The sequence below is a fragment of the Cervus canadensis genome, chromosome 12, assembly GCF_019320065.1.
Source record: "Cervus canadensis isolate Bull #8, Minnesota chromosome 12, ASM1932006v1, whole genome shotgun sequence".
NCBI lineage: Eukaryota > Metazoa > Chordata > Mammalia > Artiodactyla > Cervidae > Cervus > Cervus canadensis.
In genome coordinates, this window is record NC_057397.1 from 6,251,215 (window position 1) to 6,264,350 (window position 13,136).

General features: G+C 43.7%; 1 protein-coding gene across 2 annotated transcripts in view; it reads right to left on the minus strand.

The window, feature by feature from the left end:
• The window catches only part of FAM135B (family with sequence similarity 135 member B), a 248,968-nt gene that overhangs the window by 109,411 nt on the left and 126,421 nt on the right, over positions 1–13,136 (minus strand). For both annotated transcript variants that reach the window (XM_043484174.1, XM_043484173.1), the window contains exon 3: positions 5,855–5,934. In XM_043484174.1, the coding sequence (XP_043340109.1) occupies positions 5,855–5,934 (80 nt within the window). The remainder of the gene's footprint in view (positions 1–5,854; positions 5,935–13,136) is intronic.

Below are 13,136 nucleotides of genomic sequence, written 5' to 3' on the forward strand. Positions count from 1 at the left end.
CCTTGTCACTCTGGTGGTTTTCACTCACCCCTCAGTTCCCCACCCCAGCCCTGGAGCTCCAGGACAGCAGCCTCAGCCATCCAGCTCTGTGATAGCTGGGCCTCACACACAGCCAGTTCCAGGAACCAGGGTCTGATGCTGTGTAAGTATCTCCACTGAAAGCTCATTAAATGTGGGATAGCCAGATCAGGGGACTCCTCCTGACAAATGTGGTACAAAAGTGACCCAGGACCTTATGTTCTGACGTGCAGGTATACACGCAGGCTCCCAGGCGACAGGAAGTCCATTAAATACCCACACACAGTACTTTCACTGATGCCCCAAATGGTCCTTCAGGGTCATTTCTATAGAGGCTGCTGGCACAGGGTCACCAGGAACGCCAGGGAACATGGGTTTGGCTGACTCCACACCCTGCCTCCCTCATGATAAAGAGTGGCTGTACCACTTCCCGTGGTTTCTGGGGAAAGATGATAAAGAGCAGATGCAGAGATGAGGACCTGTGTGCAGATGGTTTAGCACATGTGTGTCCCATGAGATCAGGGAAGCAGGGACCCAGGGAAGGGAAAGCAGGGAAGGCAGGCAGAGGTGCATCTCAACACAGGTCCCCACGAAGGCAGCGCCAGCCTGCTCCTGCAGGGGACTCTGGAGGGGGAGCTACATCTCAGCCTGTTTCATCCCCGGACAGGAGCGCACCTCCACACGCGTGCACTGATAATCACAGGCTCGTGGCAAGGGCTGGGGGTGGGAATGGGGGATGTTGGGCTTCAAACTCCCAGGCAAGTTCAGATCTCGGACAGCATGTTCCCGGGAGCCTGGGCCTGGGTCCTCCAACACAGAGGGCCAAAGGCAGGTCCCGAGAGCAAAGGGGCCGGGGAATCGCATGAGACGGGGAGCGACACACGCCACGTGTGTTCAGGCAGTGAGGACGTTCAGACAGGGAATGAGGGATTCTCACAGGGACAGGGATCACCGGGAGAACCAGCACAAATCCTTTCTGCCACCCGAGTGGACTAGAGGGGTGGAAGGTGAGGAAGAAAGGGACAGGCATTAAAAGCAGTGTGTGTGTGTGTGTGTGTGTGTGTGTGTGTTCAGTCTCTCAGTTGTGTCCAACTTTGCAACCCCTGTAGACTGCAGCCCAAGCTCCTCAGTGCATTAAATTTTCCAAGCAAGAATAATGGAGAGGGTTGCCATTTCCTCCTCCAGGGGATCTCCCTGACCCAGTGATCGAACCTGCGTCTCCTGCACTGACAGGCAGATTCCTTATCACTGAGCCACCTGGGAAGCCCCTAAAGTCGAAGCAGAGAGGGATGAAACCAGGGTACAAGAGACTGAAGAAATCTTCCCAAAGAGGGACCTTGGAGGTTGAGCAGATTTTAAGATTTGATCTCAAGGACAAAGACGGACAACAATTCTGGCTTGGACCCCCAGTGAGCTGATCACTGAACCAGCTGGCAGAGCAGATTCACGGTCTACACTGGGAGCCCAAGGTGAGGGGCCCTGGTTTCAGAGTTTCCAAGATGACTTTTGTGAGGAGCAGAGGTGACAACATCCTTCAGGTCTGGACGCCCCCAGACATGTCCTTTTTGACAGCCTTCTTGAGCAGCACTCTCCTCTGACCCCAGGAGAGTTCTCAGTGCCTAGGAGCTGGGGCGTTTTTTACCTGATTAATACTCTCCATGAAAACAGGCATATTTGATATTTAGCTGCACTTTAATGGGCCCTGAAAAGAAATTAGTTTGATTCATTTGAAGAATAAATGTCTCTCCCCACCCCTTACATGGTGAAACTCTTAAAAGCTTTCACTTAATGAAAATGTAAATTACCTCTCAAAACATTACTAAAACTAATCATGGCAATTTTTTCACGCTTCCACAATTTACTGCTCATCCTTTCCTTGCTTTGATGAGCAGTGACTAGCAGATGTCTGTTTGTGCCGAACCACTTAACACAGCCTCGGTAAGTTTAAGCAGTGTCCCTCCCCCGTATATGGCTTAATTGATCATCCCCCTAAGAGAAAATAATATTTTTTGACATCTCCAGGTAGGAAGGGTTGCAAAACCTATTAAATAGCATCACTTGGGTGAAAGGAAACAGCCAAGGGTAAGTATACATAACATTCATTCACAGACACAGACAATTACCTGTAACCCTGAACTCAGCAAATAAATCTGTGAAACCCACAAAATGCAAACCTTCAAATCAGGCAGAATCACATTGAAAACAAAACAAAAAAAATTTTACTTCTGGTTTCTCTTCCTGGAACATTGTAACCCTCATGTTTTTATTCACCTTTAGTCATCTCTGTATCTCTCAACGTTAGGATTCTGGCTTATAGGAGGAATCTGAAAAGTTCTGGAAGAGCCAGAGGTATCTGGCCTCGGTGGAGCATTAGAGGATCACCTACAATTTATACTTTCATATTTTTGGTGATGACCAAGATCCAGTGGCCTTTGGAATCGTACTGACCGCTAAGCCCAAACCATCCACACGTCCACATCCACAGAGAACAAGCTCCCCTGACGCCCTGCACCCAGCGCCATGAGCAGATGAACACACTGTCACTGTTGGGGTGTATTCAGCTCTTTACACACGTATCCCTTCTGTAATGTGGGGGTCTTTCTAGAAGGCCTGGAGAGGATAACTCTTACCTGGTGCAAGCTCTGAGACAGTCCTAGTCTATCTCACAAGATATGTTGCTAACTCAGACAAGAAGGAACTGTCCATTTACCATAGCAACTTTTCCCAAGTCACCTTTTTAAAAAGTACTGAAAAAAGAAACACTGTAGTATGTCAATTAAGGCTACATTTCCCAGCGTAAGTTACTATTTTTTTTTCTTATTCACAAAATGAAATCATAAACACCTACCTTGGAAAACCCAATGAGAAAGTAAGTCCCATCCAGAGAAGTAGAATCTAAATCACCTGCATAATTAAAGTGCATTTCCGTATCATATGGTTACCAGAGAAGGAACATATTTTCAAAGACAACATGAATGTATAATTCTGCCCCTTAATTTATGAGGCAACATCTTCTGTGTGAACTGCATTGGGTTTATGGCTTCCTAATGCTTTTGTTTCATCTGGTTGTGCCTTTGAGAGAAAAATCTCGTCTCAGCCCCCACCTCTACTGTATTAATTACTGTGAGACTTCTGTCTCCCCATGAAGACTGGGAGCCTCCAGAGCAGGAAAGCATCTTCTCACCCCCAGGGATGTGTTCCACAACACCAACCTGTGGCAGATGCTACTAAGTCAACAACTTCTGAACAGGTAACAGCGTCACTTACACTTGCTGGTGGTTATTGTGAGCTTACTATGGGTCATGACCATTCTAGACATTTCCTTGCATAATTCATTCAAACCTTAACACAAACCTATGAGTTTGGGACCTCCTACCAGCCCAACTTTATAGGTGAAGAATCCAAGAAACCAAACAGGCAAAATAACTTTTCTAAGTCCACAAGGTTGAGAAGTGTCAGAAGCAGGATTTGAACTTGGAAATTCTAGAATGTGTGGCCTGTACCACTCCTGAATTCTGCCTTGCTAGACACAATGAGTTTTTCCTATTTCTATTTTAAAGCAGTTTTCTTCCAATTAATAATAATTTTCAAAAAATTTTTAAAAAATAATTTAAACATTTTTTGAAAAAGGTTCTGTTTCTGACTTGGGACATTTCCTTTAATAACCTCTATAACATGTAAAACACCCTTTACATTTATAATCTCTAAGATACACATCCATACAAAATCGATGGGATGCAGCAAAAGCAGTTCTTAGAGGGACATTCATAGCAATATAGGCCTTACTTAAGAAAGAATAAAAATCTCAAACAACCTAACCCACCACCTAAAAGAATTAGAAAAAGAACAAAGAAAGCCAAAAATTAGCAGAAGAAACTAGATAATAAATATCAGTGAGGAAATAAACAAAATAGAGATTTTTTTAAAAATCAGTGAAGACCAAGATCTGGTTCTTTGAAAGGGTAAACAAAATGCACAAACCTCTGGCCAGGCTCACCAAGAAGAAAAGACAGGGCCCAAACAAATAATGTGTAAGACAAAGCCCTACAGAGGACGGATATTTATCCTCATGTGTCAGGTGAGGAAATGAAGCTCAAGTCGTCAAGGCCTGGGATCACGTGACTAGTTCGTGCAGCATCAGGGTTCAAACATCCTACCTCCTCAGTCAGCTCCATGCAGCTTCTCCTGGCAGAAGCTGGGGTGGGAGGAGGCACAATACAGGTGGCAGCACAGTGGGAACCTGCGGGCACCCGAATGAGCACAGGGCCCAGGAGAGGGGTGACCTCCAGTCTCAGACGCCTGACTTATTCCCTGGAGAAAGCAGGAGTGAAGAGTGGAGGAGAAGGACCTCCTTGGAAATGTGGGGGCCTGACTACTACCTACTGCTTAACTCTGCGGAGTCAGGGGAGAAGCCAGCGGTCTCCAGGGTCTTTCTCTTTCTGGATCACAGGCCCCAGCCAGCCTGTTGCCCACAAACCATCGGCCTCCCTGGCTTGTCCCTTGCATGGCCCATGTGAGCTCCCCCTGCCCTGCACCTCCCACACCCTCCCCCAAGGAGGAGCTACACAGACCACCACATCTGCACTAACTTTGCAGTCATTCAACTGCACACAACTCTACTGGCCATAATATCACTGTCAACAGTGGGGTAATATAATTGCCAAAGCAACCCAAAATCAATTTTTGGAAATGTAGCTATGAATGACCAGAACTCTTGACCTTACTGAATTTGATTTCTATGATATTCTTGGCTACCTTGTAGAGTGAAAGTTAAGCAGCCTTTACACGGTTCTGTCTTTTTGTCTCCTTACCTTCTCTCTCTTCCATTCCAAAGTATGTCTCCTCCTTCTTAAGGTATGGTTGATCTATACAATCTCCCAAACTTACTATTGCAAATATTTCTGCCAGAATATAATCCTGATGTCTACAGCCAGAGTATGTCTCCTTCTTCTTAAGGTCCGGTTGATCTATACATTCTCCCAAACTTACTAATGCAAATACTTCTGCCAGAATATAATTCTGATGTCTAGCTTTACTTTTTACATAATAAGTTCTGTATTTCTGACTCAACGCTATCACATTGAACCTGCTGATAGCCTGGGATACCTTAGTGATGCTCCAAGGTGAGAACCTGGATTGTCCTTGGCAATCCTTCTTCCCAAGGAGTATTGCGTTTGACTCCTTATCGTGCACAGAAAGTGCTACCACACCTGCCTACTGACTCAGTCCCATTCACCGAACTGATTATTAACTCCTCTTTGACAACAGGCTTCTTCTTACCTACCAGCTGGATGCCATTTCCCATCTTCTTCCTCCCTGATTTGATTTTAGCCAGCCTCTACAGCCAGGTTTGGGGCTTCCCAGGTGTCTCAGTGGTAAAGAGTCCGCCTGCAAGTGCAGGAGACCCAAGAGACTCGGGTTCGATCCCTGGGTCAGGAAGATCCCTTAGAGGAGGAAATGGTAACCCACTCCAGTATTCTTGCTCGGAACAGTCCATGGACAGAGGAGCCTGGCAGGCTACAGTCCATGGAGTCACAAAGAGTCAGACACAGCTGAGCGACTGAGCATGAACTCACAGCCAGGATTATCCTCAGATACCAGCTGCTCCTAGGAGAGTGTTTTGTTTTGTTTTGTTTTGTTTTAGCCAGGTCCCCCTTGCAATAACACAGGGCCAAAGCAACAGTGGGTCTCCATTTCCAAAATCCACTTATTCAACAATCAGCAATGGTTTGCTGAGTGCCTCTGTGTACCCTGCCCCCTGCTAAGCCCTGGTTACAGTGATAAATGAAGGCTTACCAGTGGGCAGCAAGTGCCCCACTGGCATCTTCCTGCTCACCTGTCTGCCCAGCGATGGAGGCGCTCAGTCTGTGGGGGATCCTTGAGGACACCTTCAAGGTCACTCGGATCTGATAATACCTAAGAAAAGAACAGAGGACAGGCTGCTGAATATCAGGCTTCTTATTATTGCCTGCTTCTATAAACACCTAGACTTAATCCTAAAGACTGTAGGCAACGGGCTAGTTTCCAAATGGCATGCATGTCTAGCATCAGAGAGAGATTTATTTTGCCAGCACTGTCAGGGAGGGGTGAGATGGACCAAGATGGAGACAGGAAGTTAAGTACATCTGAGGATCCTAGGAGACACAGAAAAGGTTGGCGGTAATAGAAATAGAAACAAGGGAGCAATAAGTCATATGCCACAGGTACGTTATGAGAGATGGCTTTTCTCTAGTCGAAAAAGTCCATTTTACGGAAAATAGGAGTTGAGTGCATGATAGACAATCCATACAAAAACTGAACTGCTATCACATTGCAACACAAATATTTCCTTTAGAAACACAGTAGCTGAGCTGCTAATCCTGGGGGTATTATAGGCAAACAATGTCACCAGTCTATTTCTGCGCTTTGGGTTTATCACGTCACCCCCATTTCTAGATTCGGTCATTGCAGAATGTCGAGCAGATTCCCACGCTATCAGGAGACTCGTATTTGCCCTCTTCTGCCACGTGTGCGGAAGCACGTTTTGAAGTTCTATGCCTCACAGTTAATAATGATTCTTTCATTTGCAAGAACATGTCTGGCCTCATCATTGTCCTCCCCTTCCACTGTTTTCAAACCCATTGGGTAAAAGACTTGGAATAAAACAAACTGAAATAGAAGTAAAATAGATCATGAGCACACATCAGTTTCTCATGGCTCACTGAACGCACAGCTGGGAGCTATTCTACTATTGAGTCCGTTGCACTGTGAATACAATCAGAGAAGGGCCCTGCTGACGCGTTCGCGTGTGTACGGCGATCTGAGGATACTGTGAGCAGGGAACACAGTCACCGCCCTCGTGCAGCCTAGGTGACATCACGTGAGAGCTGCGTGACTCTGAGGACATCACACGTCTTCTCTAGCTTGTTTCGGATCTGTAAAATGAGGTCTCCTGCATTGCAGGCAGACTTTACCCTCTGAGCCACCAAGGAAGCCCCAAAAGAAAGAAGGAAAAAGATCTGTCATACCTTCTGCTTCCAGGAAATATGGAATAGACATATTTTTCCCTATTCTCACTAACCACAGCCAAAAGTTCTAGACAGTGTATAGAAAACAAACAAAAGAAGATTCTCAAAGGTGAAGAAGAAAGCAAACAGTCGAGGGACCTCAGGGTCCAAGGAAAGACATGCTGGTGGGTTTTCTGTATATTCTTTTGCCTCACAAACTTCTCACTGTAGTTCATCTGTCATTCCTCTCTATAGCACATTTAAAAAACAAAGGTTTAAAAAAAAAAAACAAAGGTTTTTAATCTCGAGGAAGCTGAATTCACCATTTTTTATGGGTAATGTGTTTTGTGTCAAGTTTAAAAACTCTCTGCTTAGTTCTAAATCCGAAAACTTTCATCTATTTTGTTTTCCTAAAAGCTTTCTATTTTTCATTGAGGTCTATGATCCACTTTGAGGTCATTTTTACATGAGGAGTGAGATAAGCTAAGTTTCTCTTTTGTCTTATTGGGGCCTATGGGTGTCCGGTTGCTTCAGGACCATTTATTGGAAAGGCTTTATTGAATTACTTTTGAAATTTTGTCAAGGGTCTCCTGGGTGACCTCTGACTGCTGTGTGGGGCTACAGGTGCAGGCTGCCCATATGGTCTCTGTTTAAACCAGGCCAGGTGGAGTTCTAGTTCACATCACTGTCCGCTGGTAGTGAAAACCTAGCTCCCTACTTGAGACCTTCTCTTGCTGGGGAAGAGGGGCGAAGGTGCTTGTTACAGCCTGGCAACGGTGGACATCTAGGATCCCACTTGGCCTTTGCTGGTGTGGGTGGAGGTCAAGCAACAGTTTTTCCTGTGCTGCTTGGCTAGTATAGAACAACTATTGTCAAAACTTTTCTGTCTTGCTAGGTTGCTTCCTATCAAAAAGCAGAGACATTACTTTGTCAGCAAAGGTCCATCTAGTCAAGGCTATGGTTTTTCCAGTAGTCATATATGGATGTTACAGTTGGACTATAAAGAAAGCTGAGTGCCAAAGAATTGATGCTTTTAACCTGTGGTGTTGGAGAAGACTCTTGAGAGTCCCTTGGACTGCAAGGAGATCCAACCAGTCCATCCTAAAGGAGATCAGTCCTGGGTGTTCATTGGAAGGACTGATATTGAAGCCGAAACTTCAATATTTTGGCTACCTGTTGCAAAGAGCTGACTCATTTGAAAAGACCCTGATGTTGGGAAAGGTTGAAGGTGGGAGGAGAAGGGGATGACAGAGGATGAGATGGTTGGATGGCATCAGCGACACAATGGACATGAGTTTGGGTAAACTCCAGGAATTGGTGACGGACAGGGAGGCCTGGCGTGCTGCGGTCCATGGGGTTGCAAAGAGTCGGACACGACCGAGCAACTGAATTGAACTGCGGCTGCTTCCTTCCTGGTTCTGTGTCTTGAGAAAGCAGACATTTTTGGTTGGAGCTTTTATTTTGATATTTTTTTTTTCTTTTCTTTTTTTTTTATATTTTTTTAATTTTTTTTTATTAGTTGGAGGCTAATTACTTCACAACATTTCAGTGGGTTTTGTCATACATTGATAAGAATCAGCCATAGATTTACACGTATTTAAAATGGCCTCTGAGTGTAGAGCTGAAGTGCTGTCTAGTGTCCCTAAAAGCAAGAAGCCTGTGATGTGCCTTACACAGAAAATAGGGTGTTTAGGTAGGCTTCATTCAGGAATGAGTTACACTGCTGTCAGCCATGAGTTCAATGTTAATGAATCAGATGAATATATTTATATAGACAGATACATATATACGAATATATGTATATATGCTACACTTTGCTTAGTCGTTCAGTCATGTCCAACTCTTTAAGAACCCATGGATTGTAGCCTGCCATGCTTCTCTGTCCATAGGGATTCTCCAGGCAATAATATTGAAGTGGGTTGTCATGCCTTCCTCCGGGGAATCTTCCCAACCCAGGGATCGAGCCCAGGTTTCCTGCATTGCAAGTGAATTCTTTACCTTCTGAGCCACCAGGGAAGCCCAAGAATACTGGAGTGGGTAGCCTATCTCTTCTCCAGGGGATCTTCCTGACCCAGGAATTGAACTGGGCTCTCCTGCATTTCAGCTGAGCTACCAGGGGAACCCATATAAAGGCAAATATATATATACACACTTATTTTAGGTGTTTCCACCTTTAAACAGAAACACACCTAAACAAGCTATATATTGATCAGGTGATGAGAACATGACCAGAGGCTGTCAGGATCATAACCCTGTGTTTCTCCTGGGAGCAAGGTCTCATTATACAGATCGTTTACCACCATCGTGAAATCCAGAGAGGAAGCATCAGAGTCAGGGAGACAGAGGCAGAGGGGAAGGTTCTTGCATCGTCTACAGCAGACAGTTCCTACTTAGCAGTAGTTAATGACCACTGTGCTGAGATGCTGGCCGTGTAATGCTAGATCATTCTATTTTTCCAGGGAAGACAGTAATTCAGATTTTTAATAAACCATTTTAAAGTTTTTGAATGTTGGTTCATAAATCAATGACAACGCCAAGAGCAACAGCAAAAACAATTAGCAGCGGCAACCGCGGCCACCGTGTTAACAATAAAGCCCTGTGCTGACAAGATAAACTACACTCGCAGGCTGAATCTCCATGGGCCAGCAATTGGCAAACCCTGATTTATACAAATGCAAGATGTCACTTTTAGTGTTTCTATAATAAAAGACCAATGCATGTTAATAATTTCATCATCAAAGGAAGAGGCACAAATCCTGCCACCACCAGCAGCAGCAGCTGTGATATTCAAATGGTTTCCTCTCCAAACATGAAATAGGTCAATTACTGCCAGAGGCTATGCATTGCTTTTCTGCTGGATTATGCTCAGGGCAGTTACAGTTATGCTCAAGCTTTATTAAGCATCTCTGTGCTAGGACTTGTCCTAGGAAATCCCATGCATGCAATCTTGTTTGGTCCTCCACAAAGGCTTCATAGGGCTTCCCTGGTGGCTCAGTGGTAAAGAATCCATCTGCCACTTCAGGAGATGTGAGTTTGATCCCTGGGTTGGGAAGATACCCTGGAGGAGGAAATGGCAACCCACTCCAGTATTCTTGTCTGGGAAATCCCATGGACAGAGAAGCCTGGTGGGCTACAGTCCATCGGATCGCAAAAAAGTCACACATGACTTAGCGACTAAGCAACAAAGTCTTTGTAAAAGAAAACATCATCTCAAGTGTCAACCAAAGAAGAAACTGAGTCACTGGAGGAGGAAAACTGCTTAGCTAAAGCAGTTAAGTTAGCAAAAAGCAATGAGATTCTAACTTGAGAAACAACAGTAATTTGTTTTTGCCTATTACATCTGATAGAAGTCATATTTTGTTGCACAAATTATAATTCTTTTGTTATCACCTCTGGAGCAATATCTGAATTGCTGCTCCTTAGAAGCACTGATGCTACCAAACCTTATTTCAAGGAACTAGTCATCTTGAACTTCAGACGCTTTATAAGCATACGCTGAAACAAACAGGTTTCAATTAGGTTGGCCCATTTGGCCTCTGCTTTGATTATACAAAATGTTTCAATCCCTTTAGCAATTATCTTTTGTCTGAAATAAAGTTTCTGCCAGGTAATAAACTCATAAACCATGACATCTATGACATAGATGATTTTGTTTGATTCTTTCAGGAAATCTTTGATGCCCTTACTGTGACTTCCATCTTAAAGATTAGAAAACTAAAGTTAGAAATGAAGGAATCTGTCCAAGTTCACATATTCAGTAAATAATGTTAGCACATCTCCTAGAATGACCTTATTGCTTCAAATAGATATATTTTAACCATTTCAAAGTCACCTTCTTCTAGTTACGGTGACTCAAGGAAGACCCCATGAAGAAGGGAGCGATTAGCGCCAATCCTTGGGGAATGAACAAGCAGTAGGGGATGATGGGGGTAAGTACCAGTCAGAAGGAGTGGAGAAGTGAAGACCGGAAGTGAAAGCCTTCAGACTATGTGCTGGTGTATTTGAGTAGTCTAGATCTGCAAAGGGCCTTTTGAGTAAATAATAGGAAAATGGGCATCCTTTATTGGCTTCCACCTGTAAAAGTGACGCTGAGCTATGCCCCTGACATAATGTGGCAGGTAGAATAATGTCCCTTCCAAAGATAGCTACATCCTGATCTTCAGAACCTTCAAAAAAGAATTCATGTGGAATTACAGTTGGAATTACAGAATCAAAAAGAAAAAGCATTTTAAGTATAATGAGAGCTGTACTTTTGTACACTGTTGGTAGAATGGAAAAAATCAACATGGCGTTTCTGAAAGGCAATTTGGCAAGAATATCAAACATTTTTATTTTCCTTGACTCAATAGTTCTATCCTAGGAATCTAACCTTATTTTTATTTTTTGGCTGCACTACACAACATGCAGGATCTTAGCTCCCTACCAGAGACCAAACCTGTGCCCCCTGCAGTGGAAGCATGGAGTCCTAGCCACTAGACCACCAGGGAAGTCCCTAGGAATCTAACTTTAGAAGTGTGTGTGTGATTTTTATAATAATGGAAAATCAGAACAACAAAGAAATGGTCAAATAAAATCCTATGATGACACATTATATAACCTATAAAAATTACGATTCTGAGGACTACATAATAAAGGAAAAACATACAACACAACATTTTTAATGGGAGTATCCTCATTAACCTTTTCCGATATGCTGTTTAAAAGTTAAAATAATGCCAATAAGTTAATCAATAAAGTTTTAATAAATTTTTTAAAAATTAGGAGACTACTCTGGATTACCTGGGTGTATCCAATGCATTCACCAGGCTTCTTCTCAGTGAAAGAGAAGTGAGTGATAGAAGAATGCAATGTGAGAAAGGTTATCATCCATGCTTGGCTGCGAAGAGGGAGAGGCCACCAGCCAAGGAATTCGGACAGCCTATAGGAGCTGGAAAAGATAGGTCCATAGAACCTCCCCTAGAGACTCCACAAAGGATCACAGTCCTGCCAGCCTTCTTATTTTAGTCCAGAGAGACTCATTTCAGACTTCTGACCTCCAGAATTGTGCATAAGTTTACATTGTGTTAAGCCACCAAGTTTGTGGCAATGTATTACAGCAATAATAAATTAATGTGTACAGGCTTTCCAATCCCCTCCTCACAACAAAACTAATAGACAGGAAAGGTTATCTCTATGTTAACAACATACAATCTATAACTCAGAAAGATCACATAATTCTCCTACAGGCACACAGCTAGTTAATGGCAAGATTTAGTGGGGATTAAAAATGCAGGTGGTTATTGTTCAGTGGCTCAGCGTGTCCTACTCTACCACCCCATGGACTGCAGCACACCAGGCTTCTCTGTCCTTCAGTATCTCCCGGAGTTTGCTCAAAATCATGTCCATTGAGTCCATGATGCCATCCAACCATTTCATCCTCTGTCACCCCCTTCTCCTCCTGCCTCAATCTCTGCCAGCATAAGGGTCTTCTCCAGTGTGTCGCTTCTTCCCATGAGGTAGCCAAAGTATTGGAGCTTCAGCATCAGTCCTTCCTAGGAATATTCGGGGTTGATTTCATTTAGGATTGACTGGTTTGATCTCCTTACTGTCCAAGGGACTCTCAAGAATCTTCTCTAGCACCACAGTTCAAAAGCATCAATTCTTCAGTGCTCAGCCTTCTTTATGGTCCAACTCTTACATTCATATATGACCACTGGAAAGACCATAGCTTTGACTATATGAACCTTTGACCATTTGACTAAAATTTAAGTTCTTATTTGTGGTGGAGGTAAAGCCTGGTGCTTTAACATTCATAAGCTCACTTAAATTTCCCCATTGTCCATTTTTCCCCAGGAGCCTAACCCCACTCATTCTGATCACTAATGTATTTTCGTCTGTTTTCTCAAAAATGCAGTGAGAATACAAATGCTGCTTTTGCTTCTATGTTTCTTAGAGCTCTGATTAAGAACACTGTACAAAGAGAAGAAAATTATCTCATAAACATTGGTTATTAGTTGATTATAAATACCCAGCTTCTGGGGGAGACAAGCCACACCCTATTCTTCTATTTCCAGCAACTAACCTGGTGTTGATACAGCACTGACATTCATTCAGTGCCAGAGGAATGCATGCATGAATGAATGAATGAATGCA